Source organism: Nilaparvata lugens, chromosome 6, assembly GCF_014356525.2.
Source record: "Nilaparvata lugens isolate BPH chromosome 6, ASM1435652v1, whole genome shotgun sequence".
NCBI lineage: Eukaryota > Metazoa > Arthropoda > Insecta > Hemiptera > Delphacidae > Nilaparvata > Nilaparvata lugens.
This window is the reverse complement of record NC_052509.1, coordinates 58,786,146-58,812,171: the sequence shown is the minus strand read 5'-3', so window position 1 is coordinate 58,812,171 and position 26,026 is coordinate 58,786,146. Positions and strand designations below refer to the sequence as shown.

General features: G+C 33.6%; 1 protein-coding gene across 1 annotated transcript in view; it reads right to left on the bottom strand.

The window, feature by feature from the left end:
* Positions 1 to 313: 313 nt before the first annotated feature.
* LOC111059055 (discoidin domain-containing receptor 2) overlaps positions 314 to 26,026 on the bottom strand; it is a 454,362-nt gene continuing 428,649 nt past the window's right edge. Inside the window, exons 15-18 of the mRNA XM_039431495.1 lie at positions 16,535 to 16,723; positions 14,402 to 14,494; positions 12,373 to 12,514; positions 314 to 9,344 (exon numbers count right to left, since the gene is read on the bottom strand). Coding sequence (XP_039287429.1) covers positions 9,042 to 9,344; positions 12,373 to 12,514; positions 14,402 to 14,494; positions 16,535 to 16,723 — 727 coding nt within the window. The 3' untranslated portion in view covers positions 314 to 9,041. The remainder of the gene's footprint in view (positions 9,345 to 12,372; positions 12,515 to 14,401; positions 14,495 to 16,534; positions 16,724 to 26,026) is intronic.

Here is a 26,026-nt window from a genome sequence, read left to right as displayed (position 1 = left end):
GTCGTTTTTGTTAGATAGATTTATTCTATGTTATCCAATCCTCAAGTATCCGTGACGATATAATTTATTAAATAATATTGAATAGGAAATTGATATTGAAGAATCTCTCCGTAGTTGACAAAAACACAGTATTAGTTTTGTGAGATCCACATTTTCTGTGAACAAACCTCATAAATGTAGATGTGACAAAGATAAAACTGTGTTATTTGAATGATATAATGTTTTTTTTTTATCTCTCTCACTCGTCTGCTCTTTGGAGTCTTCTCCTCTCTCTGTTTGGGACCGGATAGGGTAAAAAATATCTCACACGAAGTCATCAAAGGAAACATTTATTCAATTTCTAAAAAAGAAGGAAGTAATAAATATCATAACTACAGAAAGTTCAATTTTTCTCAATATATTTCATGTTTTGTTACAAAAATCTATGATGACACCATAATTCAAAAACATTTCTCAGAGATTTACATGCACCTTTTTTGTAAGGTCGAGGAATAAAAATGTATACATCAAAACGGTCTTCTTGTTGAATAAACGACCAAGCAGATAGATTTACAAGAAAAAGAGTAGCTTTGCTTGACATTTCCAAAGCAGAACTTCCAAGAAATGTGACGGAAACAGGAAAGAAAAGATTTATAAATCAGTCAGAGAAATATAACAACTATAGAAAGATATATTATACCTTAATGTTTATTACTTCAATAATCATGATAATTAATAATTACTTAAATCCTGCTATTCATAAAATTGGAAGGTGACATAATACATTTACAAATTATTATAATGCTACTTCAATCAACAAGTCTACATTAGATATATCTGCAGGGTGAGCTTCACCCATGAGTGAATTGGGACTTTTAATTAATTAATTTCTGTGTGTCGATTGTATTAAATTTATTCATTTTTGCAGACCTCGGTTACCACACTGCTCTTGATTGTCGTCTGGCAATGGGAAATAACTGGACTTCAACAGTCATTTCTCCTCCTAGCTTAATTAATTAATTAAAACCATTTACAAGTACCTAAGTCTATAACATCGCTTTCAGAGTTGAAAGAAAAAATACCACAGCACGAGAAATAAAGTGGACTGCCACTAGAAGAATTTATCTTTTAATTAGAACAAAGTGAATTCATTTCAATTCCTGTCAGCTTTTATTTGGCTTCAGTCTCCACATTCCTATTGCTAATTATTTTAATGCACTTGTAGGTTCCCAGTTTGGTTTTTGAGCAGAAAACTGCGGCTGGAATTCATCCTTGACAGAACTGAAAGCTGGAGTGGTATTTTCGTGGTTCATCCAGTCGGATTTTTCATATTTCTGGGGACTTATATTTTCTTGATATCATCTACATCATCCAATAAGAAGACATAATAATAAGTCGACTCACAACTAGGGAATGATGGATGGGTATATTGAAATACCAAATTTTGAACTCTAGCTTCATATAAATGAAATTAATGAACCCCGATAGATCAAAAACCTGTCACCCTAATATGTGACAGGGAACGTATCCCAGGAAGTTTTATAATATTAGTTTCAATCTCATTGTTTGAAATAGAAATCTTGTTTAAAACTGGAGTTGTTCATAATGCTTAGTTACTGGATTAAACTCAGTACTCTCATTATTTCTGCTGGAGGAAGAGCTATTACCTATCCTAAAACTTTCGATGAATATTTAACACTATGAAGAGGGGATGTTAATCTGATACATGGTTCTTTTCATTGAGCTGAATACTGTTCCTAACCATTTGGGATTCCAAAATTATTACCACAGTGGAAGTTGTTTCTCTCCAGATTTAAAGCCTGAACCCATTACTGTGTTACGAGATATACCAAAAGAACTTGATGATGGATCACAAGATTCGATTCTTCTTGTCACAGATGAAGGAGCCCGATGTTATTTTTTGTGGTTATTGTGAAAGTTATGATACTCTTCCAAAATCGATCAAATCAACTCATTATAATATTCATAATTATTAGACTAATTTGAAATATAATGTAGAAAGATATATAAATATATTTAAATAGGAATGTAGAGACCAAAACGCTAAGAGTAAGCTCATTCCACCTGTGCAAGTTGTGACTATACTTAGAATTCACTTAATAGAAATCTTTCATGGAGTTATAATAAATATGTATTACTGTAATTGTATGCTTCACACAATTATTTAAAAATATTTATCAAGGTAATTACGGCGAGGCCAGCCAGTATAAGAGAAAAGAACACATAAACTATTTGAAATAAGCGATAAGAATACAATAGTCACTTATTTTCTGCTAAGATAATTTTTTACTTAACAATCATTCTAACATATTTACAGGCTACACGCAGTGGATAACCTAGTCAAATGAGATAATATTCGATTTTCGTCGTTTCAGATATGCAAAGAGTTCCCAATACGAGCTTACAGTTAAACCTATACTAACTAAGCCTAATAGTGGTTATTTACAGATTATTATTTCAACTGATCGTGTCATGATAATATATATTTTTCATCAAACGATCACAAGAGAAACAATATAAGATCATTCATGTACCGTATTAAAAGCTAATTCTTATAAATAACATGAGTGGTACTACAAAAATGATTGAATATATTCATTTAGAAATTTTTGCTTTCCATTCACTCCTTCAATGATGAACTCCGAAGAAGGAACAAGTAGTTCTACAATTTCCGTTAAACATCTACATTTATAATTATAATGTAATATGATATGGACTATAATAATTATATAGTTAGCTAATATTTATAAGTACAAATGATAAAGTTTACAAAAATGGTCCAATTCGTAACACATTTTCCCCAATCACTTTGAAAGAGGGAATCAATAGATGATTGTAAGAAAATTATTTGAACATCAAACGTTCCCGAACTTACAAATTAGGATTAGAGTAATTACTGTACAAATAACATTATTATACAAGTTTGATCACCAATAGTGATAAATTTATAACAGTTTAGTAACTGAATAAGTACATGAAATGGGAAGATCAAATTTCTGTTTGCTGATAAGATAGATATCAGTTACTTTTTGAGAATCAAGTGCACACTCGAAGAACGAAATTGAAGAATGGAAAATTCAGTAGGTTGAACAATGCTGAAGGTTATACATACAGCATATTATGACTACCGAGATCTATGAAGAAAAAGAGAACGAAGATAGAAATAAGATGAAAGGATTCATCCCTAATGAGAGAAGCATTATTCATAATATTAATCCACGATTCAAAATGATATAGTCTATATTATTCTCTATTCAATATTTCAAAAAAGATGTAAACAATTTCAAATATAAAGATATAATCAATCAAAACATCCAAGGATAACTTGGATTTCAGAAATTGCAGATGGATACTATAGAAATGAAAAATGGTTGTGAACTATCTAAAATAACAGAGTATAAAGCTACGAGATTCCATTACACATGATGTGCATATGTGTTTTTCAAGCTCCGTTTGATCAAAAAGAATCTATAAGACGGAAAAATAAATATTCTGTTAATAATTTTGTTGTAAACGAAGTTTGAAATGATAGAAGAATGACCCTCAGTGTGGGCTATTCAGTAAGCTATGATTTTCTGATGAAATCAATGTAATACGTTATCATCCTGATTTCACAATGTTTCAATTCGACTTGTAAATAAATAACATTAATCCTTTCAGTTTGAGATTTGATTTATGTGGGTCAAAACACTTTCTATTGATTTATACAATTCAAAAACATCTCTCGTAAACGTATTCCATATGTCCATATTTACAAGTAAAAAACTATCCTCTTCAATTATCGGTATATTACAGAATTAGTACAAGTATATGATCTTTCTTGAAATACGATTCTGGTCGATAAAATTCTCTCTCTTTTAATCCGATATAGGTCCTCAATAGAATAATACTTTTATAACTGAATTTAAATAAGCATATATTATTTTGTTATTTATAGCGAGAAAGATTTACTTCTAGGATTATCTAGAGTAGAAAAATACTATTCAAGTAGGCCTACAACCTATTCACCTCTCAATCCAAAGTTATGAAAATATTTGCCAGTTGATGAATGAACTCCAATTAAATCTCTATTTGATACAGCAACTATTCAATTTCGAAATGAAGTTGATTATCGTACTAGAGCTAGCTAGAACTTTGTAACTTCTTTCACCATTCATTTATAAGCTATTTCATACAGTTTGTGTTCTATCTGCCATTTAGTAATGTTTACATTATTGAAACTGCAAATCAACTACTGTGTTAAACCAATTTGAGTTTCAAACTATTTCTATGAAACTAGGTATTGATTTAGAATAGCATCAAGTTATGTTTGCCCATGATTCAGAACCAGGACAATATGAATCCCTCAACAAGAAATTAGCTTCTTTACGAGAGATGTGATAAACGACTTCTATCTTCGATTTAAAAAAAAATATTCTTAGATTAAACGAGGACCGTTCCACCTGACAGACAAATCCCAGAAACTCCAATGATAAGCAACTTCACCATCATTATAGAACTAATATTTTTGGAAATGAATTTGATAAGTTGGAATCCAATATGAAGATTCCATGTGTTTTTTCTTATTGGCTTACATAGGATGAGGGGTGATCCATGAAATAATATGATAAAAAAAAAATAAACTTTTTCCCAACACGTTGATTAAAAATGGAATGAGATTGTTGGCAGTATTGAAAATCGCTTCGCATCCTTTACAGAAACGAACGCGTGTTTTAGGGAAGAACTAGATTATCAGAGAAAGTCTTCAATAAAATACAGCGTAGAAATTCATTCTTATAGATAGGATAACAGCTCGAGGAAGATTATAAAATACATTACAGCAATGTACACTGGAAGTTAGTAGAATATTGGATTAGATAGCAAGTTATAGAATAGTAATCATTATAGTGATACGTTTTGTGGTAAAAAAATAATTATTGGCACATCTAAAACTTTACATGATCAAGTATAGATTATTGTTGAACTATTATTATCGTAATCATCAATAACATACAGTCTATCACAAATTACACATTTTTACATTGCAATAATTTTGCACAGGAAAATGCTTTACATAATGAAACATTTCAACCATTAGAGTCGATTTTAATCTGAACGTTGAGCACTAAAACTTTAATTATTACTCTCCTATTCGTTGGAAAAGTTTCATTGAATATTACAAACAATTTTATGATCTCAATTAACTATCTGAATTATCAATAGATACTCCATGTCACGCTTCGAAATTGGATAATGTCTCACCAGAGCTGAAGTTTGGTCCGTCGTCCATATTTTCAAATTATTCATTCCTAAAAATTCTTACAAAACAGATAAGTGAGTTTCACTGAGATGAGTTGGAAGCTATCTAATTTTCAAATTGTCCTGATAGCTTCCTCTAAAGTCATGAACTCCACTAATTTTTGTTGAGAAGTAAGAATAGATTGAAAAAAAATCTAACAAAATTCCATCACCGATAAAAATCCCATTAATATTGCAAATCAATTTTCAAACAGAATAATGATTTAATCATAATATCAATAACATTTTTAAAAGTGGGAGTGAATGATTGAATTTTTATCAACATTGAGCGAATATTAACTATAACAATTGAAATATGATGGTATATCTTTTACTCAATTGACCTGAGCTCTCGATATTATATTCTTTTCATAAGGATAATTCGAAATGTCTCATCGATACAGTTCATTCCAAAGAAATCCTGATAACTGTTAGATGTCTAAGAGTATATACACGGGGAAACCACAATTAACTGAATACAAAATTTGATTAATTTCCAAAACAGCCTTATCACTATAATAAAATAGAGAACGTGTCCTATGTACAATATTTATGTGCTTTTTACACGATAGTAGTTAATAAGTAATTATTTCCTTCATACTGATCTGTCGAGCACACACAGTTATGATATGAATACAAAAATTCTCTTCAAATCTTCCATTCACTCAACATGCGATCATCTGATATCACCACAAGAAAGACACTGGAGTGAGTAAGTTAAGTCTTTGTAATAATAATAATAGTAGATAGGCCTAACTATGCTTATCGAAAACCTGAAATAAAAACATCGCAATACAACTTTGAAGCACAAATATTACACTTTTCAACGAGAATCTATATATATTATTCTATGTGCAAACAACTGAGAGACTTGAGTAATTCTACGAATGAATCTACTATAACATCTAATAACAATCCAGCACATCAGTTTGAAACTCAATTCATTTCTGAATATGTACAGAAATGTGTATTGAATTCAATCTGTCATGGTTTATTACTGCATTGTTTTAAAATCAGGAGAAAATGAGGTTCCGATTAAGAACTGATCACATTCTCACAAATCTTTGTTACAAATTGAACATCAAATCTATATAGATAACGACAAAAGTGTAGGTTAACATCAACATTTCTCTAGTTGGCAAAAAGATCACTAGTTCACTTTTAAAAGTATTTGTCGAGAAACATACACATTTGTTGCCTGGGATGATAATTATATTAATCTTCAATTCAAAGATATGTTGGAATGTTTCTCTAATTTGGAAGAATGGAAAATTTTGTGAGACAATATTATTTTTAGTGCTAGTGTTGAAACATTCAATTATTTCTTACATCTGACAATCATTGTAAATAAACTACTGTTCATATTAAAATACAATACTGATATAATACTGAAACATCATGTTTGTTGCTATTGCTAAGAGAACTGAGATCTGGAATGCAACGATTCTGTAAAGTGTTACGTTGCAAAACTCACGTTGCATTCACGTTACAAGAAAGAGCCACGTTGAAATTACGTTGCACGCAACTTTCCCGTGATGGGATTCAGGCATTACTGATTAGAGAGGAACCCAAAACTTCAGAATTAAAGGGAAATAGATGAAATTCCACAAGAATTATTATCGAATCAAGCTACTATAATATATGTTTGTTTCCTTCAGTAGCTACCTTGAATCTTCTTATTCAACGTTTCGACAAAATTCAAAGTGTAAACTGTGATAAATTATCTCATAAATTTGGTTTAAAGCTGCAACCATACCCCATGAACATATAAATCATTGAATTAAATATCAATTTATATCACCGTGAAAAATATGATTGTAATTTTCACTCTCAGATGAAACGTGAGACTTCTCTAAAAGAAATACATGGGTCACTTGAAAGCTGTTGAAGATATTATTTCTTATTCTATTTTGTATATAAATGGTTGAGTACAGATTCTATTTCGGTTGATATCGTTGATTGGAAATGAATCATTTTGATGTTATCACTTTTCATCCTACTACAGTTTGAATGAATTCAAATTTTCATCTTAAAATCAATCAAATCAAATCCATTGTTTCATTTCCATAAAAAATATAATTGAGCTAGGAAATAACGATATAGTTGCAGGAAAATAACAAACAGCTCAAACTTGAAAGACCAAACCAATGAATCCACAATTTTAAAATACCAATTCAGTAGTATATTGAAGTGGTGACGAATATAACCTATTTTTGGACAATTTCTATCCAAATTTGGCAAAGGAACAGTTTTGGGTTTTAAGCCTGTTGTTCCTTTCCAAATCATTCATGGTTGAGAATAATATTCTATCTATCAATGCATAATAACATTTATTCACAAGAGTATCGATACATTCCAGATCAAAGAATAATCAAAATTGGAGAAAACCGCTATCCTATCTAATGATAATATTTGAATTTCAACAATATTTATATGTGAGCACACCATCCAAAAGGTCCACGTTGACATAAAGATTTACATTTAACACTGGAATGTTTTCTAAAAGCGTGATTTGGTTGTAAGGTACCTGAGTTTCATTGATAGTTCATACCTCAAACCAATGATGAGTTTTGTTCTAATGAATTTATTGAATTAAGTTCTGTTCCTATGAAATGAGTTGAGTTTTATCACGTGAAAAAATCGCACTTGAACAGATGTATAGAGTAGAAACTGTTAACATTTTCTTTGAAGTTGACAATATCTAGAACAAACTTAAGTGACATCTTATTGATGATGGATCATTTTTGTCATTAAATGACTGCCGTCATGGTGATTACAAGAAATGTTCCAGTATTCTCTACCCTGTTATTGATCTTATTTATGTTTCGAATTAGCCATATTGTACAGTTTTCATACTGAAATGTGTAGAGAACCTAGGTCTAGCTTTCAAAATATCTATTTTATCCAATATCAATATTACTGGTATCTTGATATCTTGAGTGGTCACTGATGTATCAAATGATTTGATATTTCCATATTCATAGCATTATATCCTTAAGGAAAACATGCCAGGCTTTAAAAATTGGAAAAACCTCAGTTAAGTGGATTGGATTCATTTATTTCCAAGCATCATCAAATCTCATCTTAACAGACTTTCTGAAACTTGAAGAGGGATTTATTTCCCGGAAAACCACTGCTATGTATGTCAAATTTCCGTAGGCATATAAAAGGACCATTGTTCAGCTCATGGAATAATATCCAAGATTTCTTATCACTCAGTGGTATTATCTCATCTCATTCGCATCGGTAACGAGGATTTATAAGAATAAAATAGTTTACAAGTTCTTATAAAACTGTTTCACTTACTGTGTTTTTTCACACGAACGAAAACTTTGGATTTTAGACTTCCCGATCCAAAAAAATATTCATATTATGGAGGATTCAATCTTGAAGAACATATCCTGAGAGATTTTATATTTCAGGAAATTCATCATGAGGAATACCCCCTCATCGTCGATAGATGTCACATGAATTTGTCCCACATGTCAATATGAACGTCTTTATTGATTCAAGAATTATTATTTAATTATCAAATTATGTAATTGGTTCAAGTAACAACGACTGATGAATGTTTCAACTCACTGTTGTGGAGAGACTGTTTGGTTAGCCGGTGGTCAACCGATGGTCTTCCGATGTTTAAACGATGGTCAACCGATGGTTAGCCGATGGTCAACCGGTGGTTAACTGATGGTCAACCCGTGGTTGATTGCTTGTTTTAGCCGGTGATCAACCGATGGTCTGTTTAACCGATCTTCAACCGACGGTTAGCCGATAGCCGGCACGTAACCGAGGTTCTTCCGCTGGAGGAACAGATGTATCTCGGTGAAGCGAGGTCGATCCGCCTCGTGCCGCTTCCAGCACTCTCCCATCAGGTCGTAGATCTCCCTCGGACAGGCCTGCGGTCTCGACAGGAGTCGCTGGCTTCCGTTGCCCTGGTACCAGTGGTTGCAGTTCTCCACCACCTGCTCGTCGGTGAGCTCTGCGAAGGGTCGCTGGCCGCACAACACCAGGATCTCCCAGAGAAGAACTGCAAACGACCACACGTCGCTCTTCGCGCTGTGTTTGCCCTGTGCAACAAACGATTTCAACAATCATTTTAGTGAATATAATTCATTCAATGATTCTTTCCAATAAAATTCAATAGAATACATAAACATAAAAACTTGTCGGGCATACATGATATAATATTTTTTCTGTGTAAATGAGAAAAAAAAAACAATATATTTATTTGATGTGTAACTGAGCTTGTTATATGCATATTGAATGGAAACGACTCTATATTGAAAGAAAACAATGATAAGAAATGTTTAAACTGATTGGTTTTAACAATACAGAGTGGTTTTATACCATCTTATTCATATAATCATCTAATTATACAAATTTTATTGGAATAATTGGGAGAGGATCAACAGGCACAGTCCAAAAGTGTTCCTTCTTCGATTTGCTATACTTGATATACTGGTCCAGATAGTATTAGTTATGTTCTATCTACTTCATAATTTGTGTGAAATGTTCAGTACAAACATCTTTGTAAGATAATTCAAGTAGTTTTTATAGTCATCGAACCTGAACTTAACTCTAATCTCAAGAAACTTGTTTGTTACAAACTGAAATTGTTATTACAATCGAGAAATCTGAGAACGACTGATCATATTTATTTATCAATATCATCCATGAACGATCAGTATAAAGCTCTTCATACTCTGAATATCACTGATTTGGGATTGGACAATATATCCGTGTTACCAAATTGTGCAGAATAGTAATCTTTCAATATAAGTAAATATAACTGGATATATTTAAATTGACTTTTAGTTTATTTGCATCGACTGTGTTGTCAAATGGACTTGAAATTTCGCACAATTTGTCAACACGAATATTTTGCTCAAGTCTTGAATTGTTTTGTTCAGAGTATATTGGATAAAAATTATAATGCAAAACATATATAAATTCTAACTAATATCTATCCTCTTGCATCGTATATTACGAGATGAGTTTGCGTTTGAAAATTGAATACCCATTAAGCTCATGTTAAATCTCAAAATTCTCGACCTTAGTATTCCAAAGAAGGGAATCATATTGGACGATGCAAAAAGATGCATTCAAAATCCGAGCTCGGTCAACCACAGAACTTGTGCAGAAGTGAAAAGAATGAGAACAAATTCGCCCGATACCAGCAGGCACCACCATTGATTTTGACCCCACTGAAGAGAAGGTGCTTATAAAAACAGGGAAAACCAGAGAAATTCTTAGAAGGAAAATCCGTTTTCTCTGTGGAGGAATCTTCTCCCATGTGAAAATTCTGAAGAGAATCATTCGTCCGTAAAAGCAAACAAACGTAAAGATGAAAGGAAAGATTAGTGAGATGGAGAGAGATGAGAAAGAGTGATGGAGGAATAAGATAAAAAAGATAGACAGTGAAGCTTTGCATCAATAAACGTGATCGAATACCCTTAATCCTACACCCTACACCCCTCTAAAACCCCAACCCCTCAGCTCCTAAAAAGAACCATCTTTGATCCGTTTCTCAGACTTAATCTCGTCATGATGTTTATTACTTGTCAAAATTACAAAAACATAGAATATGGATTAAGAGAAAGTAAAATCTGGAAGTTCATTTAGCCCTGCGGGTGGGATGATGGAAATGAAAAATACTTTAAAGAAATTTAATGCCCTTGTTGAAATGATATCAATGATTATTTTCCCAACATCTTTATCTTCATCTTTTCTCGGTCGTGTGATGATGAGAAAGATTTTTATTTACTAAAATATATTTTATTGTGTAGTGTGGAAGCATTCAGGAAAACCGACAAAAATTGCTCCCTAATCAAACAATTACAAAAACTTCACAAAATAATACAGAATAGAATAATATTTTGTTTCTTATTTTGAAAGTCAACAATTATTTGTTGGAACACACCCGATTTATGTAGCCTACTTACAATATTTCATCATCGATATTCAAATTGCATTCAATCTTCCTGATTGATAATTTTCTCCTACCTTGTAAAGCTCGTTGAATAATTAGCTATAACTCACTGTTATTCATTGTAAATTAGTGTTCAAGCCACAATGGAATAGAATGGATTAGGATGAAGTGACAGCCTTCATTTTTCTTAGAGAGCTAAGTTAGGGCACCAACTTCGAATATATTGAGACTTGGAATATTTTGTAACATATATGAATGAAGAACTCTAATAAAATCTGATCTTAGTTGCAACAGATTCGAAAAACTCAAGAAATATATCTTAAAAATATGTGATAGATGAGTGGGATACTGGCAAATGATACCTGTACAATAATTAAGATCCTTAGTTTGAAAGCAAATAATATAGTAGTAGTTGAAATGAGATGAAAACCTTTCAAACAGAATAGATTTATTTTTACTTCAATCCAGAATGTATTGTGATCTACATTAATGAAGAACTCTAATATAATCTAATCTAAGTTGCAACTGATTTGCAAGAACTCAAGGAATAGGTTTTAAAAATGTTGTGGTATATGAGTGGAATAATAGAAAATGATACCTGTATGATCCTTAATTTGAAAGCAAACAAATTCTATCAGTTGAATTAGGATAGATTATTTATGAAACAGAATCGCAGAATCTCAAGAAATAAGTCTTAAAAATTGAATGGTAGATGACCAGGCTACTAGCAAATGACACATGTAATCTCTAACTCTAATCTTCATGTAGATTATAATACATCCTGGATTGAAGTGAAAAATAAATTCATTCTGTTTCAGAGGTTTTTTATCTCATTCCAACTCTAATATAATCTAATCTAAGTTGCAACTGGTTTGCAGGAACTCAAGGAATAGGTTTTAAAAATGTTGTGGTATATGAGCTGAATACTGGAAAATGATACCTGTATGATCCTCAATTTGAAAGCAAACAATACTATTAGTTGAAATGAGATAAAAACTTTTGAAACAGAATCGCAAAACCTCAAGAAATAGGTCTTTAAAATTGAATGGTAGATGACTAGGCTACTAGCAAATGACACCTGTATGATCCTTGATTGAAAGCATACAATACTATTGGTTGGAATGATATGGAAATTTCTAAAACAGAATGGAATAATTTTGACTCACCAGAAGAAGACTTTCCCATGCCATCCACCTGATGGGAAGCTTAGTCTTCGTGTCACTCAAGTAGTAATCGCCGTCGTATTGAGAACAGAACATGGCGTGGTCTGATATTTTGAGCAAATAGTTCTTGCCTATCATACAATTCCTGTAACAAATAAATGATAAATAATAATAAATGATAAATAATACGTGAGTCAACAAGCTGCTTCACAATAGAAACTCAATACCTAGGGTAGGAAACTCTATAAGTCTCAATGGGCTTCAAACTTCAAGCTGAAAAAATCGAATTGCAATAACTCAATTTTACGTCATTCTCCAAAATAAATTGTTATTTTTAGTGAGATCTACGTTATAATAGATGTATTTGATCAACATTCATATTGCTATCCTTGTCTATCACTCAACATAACAGGTAGTGCTATCCTTCTGTTACTCCAAAGCGTTGCCAGAACAATGTAGAAATATGTTTGATTTTGACAAAAAATGTAATCTCAATTATGAGGATTTATCACTGGAAAATAATATTTTCTTGACGAGTGAAATATTATTATTGATCATTTCCATCAAGAATGGTGAAACCATCAGATATACCGGTATCAGCTAATCTCTATAGAAGGCAGTGTCATGGCAGAGAATCGGCAACGTTGTTCTCCTAACTTTCTCCATTGACATTATAAAGTGAACCTCCAGTATTGGAAATAGAAAATCTATAAGGTCAAAATGAATCTGGGAAGTCTCATAAAATTATGAAAATCGAATTGCAAGAATTCAAATTCATGTCAATCTCCGAAATTCCTATTATGTTAAGTATCGTATTATGCTCATATCATGTTCATATTTATTCCTCTATGTTTAGTATGGACGTATACACTTATCTATATATATATATATATATATATATATATATAATATATATATATATATACATATATATAAAAGTAAAATGGCACTCACTCACTGACTGACTGACTGACTCACTCACTCACTCACTCTCTCACTTACTCGCAGAACTAGAAATCTATCAGACCAAAAACGTTCAAATTTGATGGGTATGTTCAGTTGGCCCTTTAGAGGCGCACAAAGAACGGATTTGAAAAAAAATCCAAAGATACGCCCAAAATCTGCGTTTTTCCAGCGTTTTTTAGCGTTTTCTCAGCTTTATCGAGAACAAATGAACAGAAAATGTTCAAATTTAGTACAGAAGCTCAGCTAGGGTGTAATAATTTCTTATCTCATTTTTGGACGATCCAGTCGGGGGTCCAGGGAGCGGAGTCCCCTGGCTAGACGGATATGGCGAGCGAAGCGAGCCTGTCTGCTAGTGGATAATATATATATATATATAGGAGTTTACACTTGGTTAGGTACAGACTCTCGAATTATTCATCTATCGTAACTCTTATCAATTAATTGTGTTGCTAAGGATTCATGATTTGAGAATGAAGACTCATTCACTGATAACCTCTTGTATTTTTGAGAATTCATGTCTCAGAATAAAATCTGATAGTTTACTAATAGTATCCACCTCTTAAACTTTTGAGAAATGGTGTTCTGAGAATGAAGACTAATATTATAATTCACTACTAATAATATCCACCTACTGTATTTCTAAGAATCTATGTTCCAAGAATGAAGACTGAGAGTAATAATTCACTCATAATATTCACCTCTTACATTTCTGAGAATTGATGTTAAGGATAGAGGAATCATTCAGTTTGCAAAGAGCTCAAAGTGTTGATGCAGTTTCTTACCAAAATATTCATGGAATTATGACAAGAGTGATTTTCCATGTTAGGAATTGCTACTAAATTTCAAATGATGTTGATTTGATTGGAAGCTTCTGGCAATTAAATCACTCATAGAATCAATGTCAGAATTCGTGAAGATAATGAGCGCGGAAATATCGCTTTATTTGGCTGAAAGCTTTAAGACCTCTTTGAGACTCTGTAGCAGAGTGAGGTTTCGCTGTAAGGCAAAATCGCTCAACGTAATTATGGAGCAATTTGAAACGAGCAATCCAATTAAATTAACTTACCTCGCTGCCAAATCCCTGTGGACAACGTCAATGGCTTCTAAGTACTTCATCCCCGAGGCAGCCTGTGTGGCAAGGTAGATCAAACAGCCGTAACTAAAACAAATAAAAACGTTTATGTCACACTAAAACAGGTAATCCAGTTTCAAAGGTCGAGACGTATTTTCCTCAATAGAGGAATCACCCAATCAAAATTGTTCTCATTCTGCTCGAAATAACACTGAAGTGGAGTGGGCGTTCTCGAGGAGGGTGTGATGTATTTAATTTTGTTTTCGCCCCACTTGGATGTAATGAGCTGGTTTACGTGCGTCATATGGAGGCCGAAAATGATTGTTTTCTGACCAGGCCGGTAAAATTTTTACGGCATTAGGGCTGTGAAATAACCTTGAAGTCAGCTGATTCTGATCTGATGTGAACGTGTTTACAAAATAGTTTATGAAACCGAATCAGTTTATGCTTCTAAAATTGAATAAAGTATTTTGCAATAAGATACTATCATTTTATTTGGATGAATGAAATACAAATAGGATATTATAGACTATTCAAATTCAATTTTCAGAGTATAATAGAATCTAACCTCAAACCTCATAGTACTTCGTTTATCACGAAACATGGTGAATAATTTTGGAACTACTTCGGCAATATCCATGGTGCTGAACGTTTTTACAAATAATATTTTATGAAACGGAATCAGTTTATGCTTCTAGAATTGAATAAAGTATTCTGCAATAATATACTATCATTCTATTTGGATGAATGAAATACAGATAAGATATATATATTATAAACTATCCAAATTTGATTTTCAGAGTAGGATAGAGCTTCTAACCTAAACTTCCCAAGTCGATGACAACAAGCATTGTTGACGTTGACATTCAGATTGGCCAAATTTCAAGTGTGCTAAAACAGCTGATCAAAAAACATTTCATTATTTGTGTTTATTATTCAATAATTAAAACATTTATAATATCATCTTATTGTCATATGAAAGAATACAAAAGTATAAATTCAACCTCCCACATTAAAACGTAATTGAACATAATATTTTAGGTTTTTTAGACAAATGAGAAGAAGAAATAAAAATACTTGGAAAATTTCCTGATATTCAGATTACCTCAGATTTGCTAGAGCTATGACCATCCAGTTTTGCTTTCGGAAGTGCCTAATAAACAATTATTCTCATATATATATATATATATATATATATATATATATATATATATATATATATTGTATATTTTTGCCACCAGTGGCAAAAATGTGTTTCAATCGTTTCTAGACCTCGGCCTACGGCCGCGGATTTAAAAAACGATTTCGAGCCGGAAAAGTCTCATTTTCGGCCCTAAGTGCGAAATATACTTTTGTGATTCATGTCTAAAAGTTTGATGTAATGATAGGCCTATGTCATGGAATTTGATGTTTTACACTTCGGAGAGAATAAGTAGGCCTATCGTCTCTTCAAATGGAATTAAATGTCGATTAAATCTTGGAGAAGAATCAGAAAAGTAATAATAGTCCAATAGGTCTAATTAAATTTTGACCAAGTTCTGAAAATCCGTGTCAACCAGAATGCATAGAATGTAAGTAATAAATTCTATAGAATGTACAAATTCTATAAATATACATATATTATATACTCTCTAGCGTCATCTCGTTTGAAAGATTAGAAGAAGTTACGATTTGGCCGAGATGCTTGAAGAAGAAGAAGAAGAAGAAAAAGAGGATGACAGGAAGAGAAAAAGAAGAATAAAAAAGATTAGAATGATGAAAGAGTCGTAGAATTAGGAGGTGAGGAGCAGGAATAGAAGGATGCAGAGGAGGAGGAGGATGATGAGGAGTAGGAGTAGGAGGAGGTGGAGAAAGATGAGGAGGTGGAGGGGGAGGAGGAGGAGAAGGAGGAGGAGGAGGAGGAGGAGGAGGAGGAGGAGGAGGATGAAGAGGAGGAGGACAAGGATGAGGAGGTGAAGGAGGAGGAGGAGGTGGAGGAGGTAGAGCAGGAGGAGGAGGAGGAGGAGGTGGAGGAGGAGGAGAATGATGAGGAGGTGGAGGAGGTAGAGCAGGAGGAGGAGGAGGAGGAGGAGAATAAGAAGAACGGAAGAGAATAATGGAGGCTGGTTGATTGTGTGTGTATCTCACCTGAGCGTAGGATTGTCCTGTTGATGCGGCGCTCCCGCTTGCAGCTGCAGGAAAGTGGGCAGATCTCCGAACTCGCAGTGTTCCTGTAGCACGCAGTAGGGTTCCTCCTGACTGCACACACCCACCACTCTCACCACATTCGCATCCTTCAGGCTGCCCAGCCACTCTGTCTCTCGCATAAACTCTTGTCTGCAATCATACAGAAACTATCGTTTAGAATGGACGAAATAGATTAGTGAAATAGTTCTTCTTTGATGTATGTTGCAACTCAGTCATACGCGAACTGGAGCTGGGCTGTTGATACAATCTCTCTTACGAATTCTGGTCTGTCAAGCATACAGAAACTATGATCTAGAATGGATATGGGTGTGTTATGTGAAATACAGTCATACACGAACTGAACTCCGCTGTTTATGTGTTGCAATCTTAGACCAGTTACAGAATAGACACGCCCCATTGTATATTCGTACTGAAAGTCGATGAAGCCAACATCTACTGCCATATCGCCATATCGTGACGTCAACATCGGATAGGAAACTTTTCTGTAGAGTTTGTTTACATTGTTTTCTATAGCAGATTATGTCCATTATCATGAATAATAATCTACTTTCATCTGAAATAGACACATGATCTGCTATGGAAAACATTGTAAACAAACTACTGAAATGTTTTCTATCCGATGATGACTTCACGATATGGCGATATGGCAGTAGATGTTGGCTTCAGAGGCTAGACTTCCCAGCCTGTCTATTCTATAACTGGTCTAAGGTTGCAATGAAGCATGCAACAACGCAACTCAATGCAGTGAGTGCCTCCGATATTTTCTAACACCAGTTGTTAGAAGAGTTTCGAAGATCATATTATGATTATAGATGGTGGCAATCATCATTATAAATCTTTCCTGCAACACAGTCATCACAAACTGAACTTTGCTTTTGATCAGTTGCAATGGAGCTTGCAACAACCCAATCTATTGCAGTGAAAGCTTCTGATATTTCCTGTTATGTTACAGGTGTTACGTAGATAATATCATACATTTTATAAAAATTTGCATGAAACGGGTTGAATACTGTTTCAAAACTTGGTATCAAAGTTAGTAGACAGTCTACTAACATTGTGTTGGTATAACTGGAGTTGGCGTAAGGATGGCTATTTATCGCTTGTGCATATCAAGCATTCACGTTTAAACATCGCCACAGGAATAACTTGAAGGCATATCTTGATGTAGGGAACATTCCAACAGGATTGTGACCACCAAGATCCCCTAAGTTGTCTAGCCTCAACTTCTTTCTGTGAGGCTACTCAAAATAAATTGTTTACAGGAGAAATCCCACCTTACAGAAGCTGAAAACAATCATTACTGATGCTATTCATGAGATAGACAGAGACAAGCTGAAAAGAGTGGCTAGGAACAAGGTGAAACGTGTTGGAAAGTGCACTGAAATGGATGGAAAATATTTTCAACATCTGCTGTAATTTCGTAATTAAAGTGTTTGCCAATAAATATTGTTATCTACACACTGAACTAAGAATCAGGTTCTGTTTTAAATTGTACAATCAGGTACATTCTGTACCTGAAATATGTAATCACGGAAATCTTAATAATAGTTGATGGTGTAATAACAATTGATGGAGAGCTTAAAATGGTGAAAAAATACATCAAATTGAAAAGAATTGAATCTTCTACAACCCAACGTTCAGTAATCATTTTTTCGATGCATTGTTGTTGAGTAAGAAGCCCTGGAATTTCAAAAAGTTGAAAGAAAAACTTTTTTTTACACTTTTAAAAATGCTGTAGATATCTCGAAAACTCTACTAATCAATACTTGTAGGAAATTTATCTAGCTTCTATTTTTACTTCCCTTGCCCTATTACCATCGGTAAGGAAAGTATTGCTTTTCAAAAAAAATTAAGGTACCTCAATTTCAAGTTTTCTATACGTTCCAAGGCCCCCTGAGTCCAAAAACATGATTTTTGGGTGTTGGTCTGTGTGTGTGTGTGTGTATGTGTGTGTGTGTGTGTGTGTGTGTGTGTATGTGTGTGTGTGTGTGTGTGTGTATGTGTATGTGTGTGTATGTGTGTATGTCTGTGAACACGATAACTCCATTCCTAATCAACCGATTGACTTGAAATAATTTCAAACTTAAGGTCCTTATACCATGAGGATCCGACAATAAGAAATTCATTAAATTCAATTCAAGATGGCGGATAAATACTATAAAACCATGTTTTTCACAGTTTTCTCGAAAACGGCTCTAACGATTTTCTTCAAATCCATACCATGTACAGCTATTCATAAGCCCTACCAACTGGCATGATTTACATTTCTGGGAAAATTCCAGGATTTCCGTAATATTCTTGAGAAGAATGGCGGATAATGACTAAAAAACCATGTTTTTCACGGTTTTCTCGAAAACGGCTATAACGATTTTCTTCATATTTATACCATGGATAGCTTATTTATATGCCCTATCAACTGACATGAGTCTCATTTCTGGGAAAATTGCAGGAGCTTCATAATATTCTTAAGAAAAATGGCAGTTACTGAAAAACCATGTTTTTCACGATTTTCTCAAAAATGGCTTGACCGATTTTCTTCAAATTCATACCCTATATAGTTATTTATCAGCTATATAAACTGGCATGAGTATTTTTCCTGAGAAACTAATGGGGGGACCACCCCATCCTTGAGAAATGGTCTTTGTAACCTCCTTCTCGTGTATGTGGTAGAGCAGTTTATAAAAAGAACACAGTCATAGTCGAGATATTTCATCTGTAGAACAGCTGTTTAGACGACTTTTGAAAAATCATCGAATTTCACAATTTACACAAAGGAAAAAGTACTCTGAAAACAATTATAGACAAACATATACAGTAATCTGATCGTAGTTGCAAAAATGTTGCCGCCAATTGTCATTATGTTATTCCCCTAAATTATTCTCTTTTAAGAATGAGGCTTACAGTTCAATGAGCAAGGAAAGTTGTGTGAGTGTACCACACCAGATTTTTGCTCTGTTAGTCATGTCGCTGAAATGCATTGTTCCCAAGATACATGCATGTAAGCTAGAAATGGAAAAACGCAACTACTTCAGAACAAACGCAATAACTTTCAAACCACCCCACCCCCTTATCACAGGGGGTAGGGGTGAGGACTTTTGATATGTTACCCCCCAACTATCCTCAAAAGAGTTGCGGGGTCAAAAATTGTATTCCAAACTTTTCCCACTATACCTTTTTTTGAGCATTCCTTGTCTGAACTAATAATAATGATATTATTAATCGCAACTTTGGAAACTCACATATCAAATCCTGAGGTCATATTATTTCAAGTTATTAGTTGCTGACCTAGAGGCAGCAGCAATACCTTGCACAATGATAAGGCAGGTTCACGTTGTCGTTAGCCTTATGATAGTCGATCTGTCATGAGCGACCTTAATTGCTGGACAGCCGCTGAATGGCTACTCGTGTCAAGTATCACGGTTACAATATATCACTGGATGCCACCATCCTCCCTACTCCATACATGGGCGGCTAATTCGCATTCATTGCCTCTGTCACATGTTACATGTTAGACCCACATGTAGAGAGCATCACTAGTAGTCAGCCTATCACTCATTGCGAATTGAAGGCTCTTCACTTTCACTCATCAATAGTAACGACAGAGGAATTCTTATTTTTGATGACAGGGAATAAATTATGTGGAGACAGTGGCGGCTACTCTTTAGGTGCGTACAGATATACGCGCCGCGAACATGAGCAATTCACTTTTAATCAGCTGATTATATCTCTATTTTTACAGGACCGGTAACATAAATAGATATAAAAAGCTTGGCATCAGCTGATTAAAAGTGAATTGCTCATGTTCGCGGCGCGTAAATCTGTACGCACCTATGAGGTTGCAAGGTTGCACAACTACCAACAAATCAGGCAATAGAATAGTTATTTGTGCAACTAGTGCGCAAAGTGACAGTTTGCTGCACCGAAAGAAACGTTTACGCCCGAGCCGTAGGCGAGGGCGGAATGGTTTCTTGATTGCAGCAGAGGAACTTCTGGTAGCGGTCGCGTGCCGCCACACCCGCTGGCGTGTCACTTCGTCCGGGACAACTGGTCTTGGCGGGCGTCTGCAGCAAAAACAGGAAATTGAAGAATTTCTGTATGCTCATCTCTGATCACTCATGTAGATGTGTAAGCTATACTAGTGTTCTGTGAACAGTAGACCTCGCCAGTATAACCACAGCCTCCTCTTATATTGTCCATCAAAGTATCCTGTCGTATGACGGTGTCGGCGAGATATCTACTGCGAAAACGGCTAATGGATGTTGTACCAAAAATTTATTAATTACTTAATTTTATTTTATTTATTTTATTTTCTCCTTATTTGGACATAACTTTGAATATCCATTTATTAAATTTCTAGTTAATAATTTTGATTTGTTGGATTGGTACAACTGGACGAAGCCTTGTCGGTTGACCAGCCAGCGATTTCCTCTTCTTCTTGTTCTAAAAGGCCTAGCTGTGGCATCTCAAAATGTAGCATGTGATTTGAATTATGAAATATCTAAATTTTTTACTACAAAATTTTTCTTTAAATTATGCTAAAGTAGCATAAAATGTAAATCTACAATGCCTGATTGAATTTTATATTTGAATAACCCCAGTTGGGTAAGTTATACTTGTAACTGTCTCTATGTTGTAGGTTATTCTGCTATTCTATCGAAAATCTCATATTTGCCTAGTTTTTTAATTAATTAATTCTTTATCATCTATAAATTCAATATAAATTTGATTACATCCTATTTTGAAATTTATCAAATAACGTAAAGAAGCTGTTAGAATTTGAATCAACTTTATCCCTCCATGTGTAACTGATTTAAGCCTTCTGATATTTTATAATTTCCTTTTGTTATTTTATTCATCTGAACTATTTTGCTTACTAATTTTACCGTATTCCTCTGAGATTTATTATTATTAAATTATTTGAGATTTGTCATAATAATATTTTATTACCGCTGTTCTTACGGTACCATGTTTCTACAGAATGTATCCTGTAATTAACCTGTCCAACATTGCATGTTAACCACTCTGGTTAACATCAACATGATGCTTGTATCTATTAGATTTTATTCTATTTCTTTTGTTCCAAACAGGTTTTTTTTTATTTTACCATTAATTTTGAATGACCGGACAAATATAATACCAGGATAAATACAGGATGAAGGAGACTACACATTTTCCATAAACTCAAGCAAATTCAACCAAATATTTTGGAATTCCAGTACAGTATGAAAATTAAATTTCAATTTACAATTCGAAGTGGGGTAAGCAGAACACTTGTTTTACAATTCGGCTTCTAATTCAACCAAGTCCATCGAATTTTATGAGTTTCAAACTTCGTTAATCGTCGCTTATCTACGATTCCACATCACACTGAAGCTTCAGTTGTAGGCCTACCGGGTTACTAACATAGATTTAATAATCAAAACTTGTAAACTGAATATTTTGTAACTTCAGAAATGAAATTGATTTTTAATGTTGAAAATATAAGATTCAATCGGACTTGGCTTAAATTTTATTTCAACCAGGATTGCCAAAATATTCACTGGCCCTCATGACCAGCATTGCTTCCTACTTGTTAGGCAGTCTTATTTGAGATTACTCAAATAGGGTTGGTTACAATTGGTAGCAGAACGTGGTTCTAATGTGGTTCTGCCTTTTAATTTATATGGAAATCTTGGTTGAAATTGAAGCATAATTTATTTAGTATGGTTACTGAGAGAGAGCTTAGTACTGAGCAATTATTTTCATGATTTGTATTTTGTACCGTATTGAATTGTTTCACTTGCTATAACCATCGATTTTGTAATCATGGAAAAACTAAATCAGACTATTTCTGATGAAATTGATCTGAGTAAATTTTTAACTCAGAAAATTATTCCTGATTATCTTGTGAAACCTAACCTTGTTTTTGAACTCATGACCTTGGGAGAAGACTTGTCAAGTCTTGAGTCATGCAATGTGAGTAATCTTAGATCTAGCTATCGTTCATTAGCAGGTAATAGTACCAATCAAATTATTCATAATTTGTCAAGTTATAATGAGTCAGTCAATTGTCTTAGAGAAAAACTTCCAAAAGTAATGGAACTTATTGACACTGTACAAAATGGTGTGCAAACTGGATATTACAGAACTGTAATCAGAGCTAATGTAGTAAAAATTGAGTCAATATTTATGCATTATTTAAATAGGATGAAACAAATTATTGTATTTTTACAAACTGAGAGTGAAGAAACTTTTGTCTTAACTGAAAATTTGGATGAGCTTTCGAAATTTGCAAAACATTTTATTGATTGTTATAATAGAATTATTGAACTACAAAGCTTGATTGCTCCATCTAGACCACCATCACCGAATCCAGCTGCTTTACTGGAACCTTTTCCTAGTCAATCTAAAGTTGTAATTAATAAAAATTTAGGAACTAGTTCAAAGGATACTTGTGCTGTTACATTGTGTGAACCTGGTACAAGTGGTGAGTCTACAACTGAATTTGAAAATATTGGTCCATCAAAACTCAATCATGGTTATCAAGTTAATAATTTGATCCCTAGACCAACTTTGGAAATTGATTCAAGTTTCTACAATAAATTGAGAAATCCTGTAGAAAGCTTCTTGAAAAATCTTCAGCCTTGTGATGGATTAAATATTGATAGCTTATTGAAATTCTTGGAAGCTGCTATAAAAATTCATGATTTATCAGTTATGTCTGACACAAGCCTATTGCAAATTCTTGTTCCTTATACAACTGGACCTCTAGGTGATAAAATATTGTACTCTTTGAATTCTAATGCTAGCTTCAAACAATTTCACCTTGACTTGTTGAAATATTTTATCCCTCAGCGTCTTCTCTCAACAATTAAGAGAGATAAATTTGATAGATTGCAAGGACCTTGTGAAGCCCTATCATCATACGTGACAAGTATCAAAGAAGCAGCGAAATTATTATTATTGGATGAGAGTGAAGCTGAAATTGTAAGTACAATCATATCTGGTCTTAATCCTCAAGAGAGAAGTAGGTTAGTATTCATGAAAAAACCTGAATCATTCAATGACCTAAATATGCTTGCAGTTCATTCTCAAAATATTGCCTTCATTGATAATGAAAGAATGCATTTGTACAATAATACTTCTGTTCAAAATCATGCTTTTGGCAATTCTAATAATAAAAATCCCAATAAAAATAATTTCAACCGTAGGAATGATAGTGTATGCTACACATGCAATCAGAAAGGTCACATCTCTCGTAATTGTTATTCAAAAAACGAGCGGCGCGGTTTTCCAAAAGACAACACCTGATTTCTAATGCAAGTCTAAAAATAAAAAAGAATTATACTCACAAAAACCAATTAGGAAAGATTAAAAAAGGACTTTGTGGCGTTATCAATTCTAATAATAATCTGCCTTTTATTCCTGTTAGCTTTGGAAATAGCAAAATAACTCAGTCTGCTTTGATTGATACTGGTTCCTCTTACTCCTTTCTTTCATACAACTTATTTCATGAGTTGACTAAAAGTAATGAGGTGGATTTCAATGTATTCAATAAAAACCTGATTTGTTCTGCTGCTAATTCTTCTGATATGACTATAAAAAAGGCTTGTATTATGAAAATCAGATTGCAACATATGACTTGGAAGTTTGAATTCCTTTTGAGTAGTGATTTGCCAGTCAAGATAATACTTGGTGCTAATTTTATAAAAATGTCAGATATGATTATTGATTTACCTAATAATCGATACTTCTTTTGCTTCAACCCTAGTACTACATTTCCTTTAATTCGTGATGCAAACAACAATGCTAATAAAAGAAATTTCTCAGTTAGTAATGTTATTCAAAAAATTATTCCTGGAGATGTTTCTCATCTTTCTGATTTTGAATTGAAAAGGGTGAACAAAATCATTGCTGACTTTCCTGATGTATTGACCAGTAGAGTAGGGAGTACTGATTTAGTACAGTATGATATCAAACTGACTTCAAATAAAATTGTTAGATGTCAACCTTTCCCTCTTACTCCTTTCAAAACTCAGGTTATGAGAAGTAAAATTCAGAAATTATTGGATGATGGAGTTATTGAAAACTCTGACTCTCAGTATAGCAGCCCTTGTTTTCTTGTACCAAAAACTGAAAATCCCACTGAAGAGAAAGATTTCAGACTGGTAGTAGATTATAGGCGTCTAAATCAAAATATTGAATTAATTTCTGCACCAATTGGAAATCTAAATACATCCTTTCATCATTTTTCGAAAGCCAAGTACTTCTCTACTCTTGATTTGAATAATGCTTATGGACAGATTGCTCTTACCGAACGTTCTAAAAAGTTAACTGCTTTCATTACTCCTTTTGCACTTTACCAATATAAAAGAATTCCAAATGGAATTTCTTCTGGAGCTCAAGTACTTTCCAGCCTAATGGAGAAAATATTTGGTGACCTTAGATTTAAAAACGTTTATTTCTATCTTGATGATTTAATTGTATACACTGAAACTCTTGAATCCCACTTAGAAGTACTGAGAGAGGTATTCAACCGTCTTCGTAGTGCAGGTCTAACTGTTAATCCTACCAAAGTCTCATTTTGTGTTCCAAAAATATCTTTTCTTGGACACATTGTCTCTCACAACTCTATTAGCATCGACCCTGATAGAACTAAGGCCATTGTAAACAGTCCTGTACCGAAAAGGGTGAAAGACATTCAGAGATTCATTGGTTTGTTAAATTTTTACCATAAATTCATTCCCGACCTGGCAACCATTGCAGCCCCATTAAATGCACTTCGAAAGAAAGATGTAAAATTCATTTGGAGTACTGAATGCCAGCAAGCATTTGACAAATTGAAAATGATAATTACCCAGCCTCCTGTTTTAAAAATTGCCGATTTTAATCGTAGATTTGTTCTGGAAACAGATGCATCTAGTGTAGGTATTGGCTGTGTCTTGAGTCAGGATTATGACGGTACTCTTGCCCCAATAGCATTTGCATCCAGAACATTATCCACTTTAGAAAGGAAATATTCGGCGTATGAAAAAGAGGCACTTGCTGTGTTATTTGGTATTGAAAAGTTCAGATATTTCTTAGAGCATACGAAATTTACTTTACATACTGACAATAGTGCTCTGCAATGGGTACTTAAGAATCCCAAGCCATTAGGAAGGATAGGCCGGTGGATTCTTAGAATAAGTTCTTTCCAGTTCGATGTCAAACATATCAAGGGTACTGATAATGTGATTGCTGATTATCTAAGTAGGATGTTTGATGAAAATCCTGATAAGGAATCTACTGATAATGTTTCTCCTAATGAATTTGAAAGTCTTGATTCTCCTGCTTTGTGTAACGTTGCTCTATCTGACTTTCCACTATGTTTTACTGAGATTTCTGATTATCAAAAAAAGGATCCGTTCATAATAGAGATAATGAATAAGAAGGAATCTGGAGAAGATATTTTTC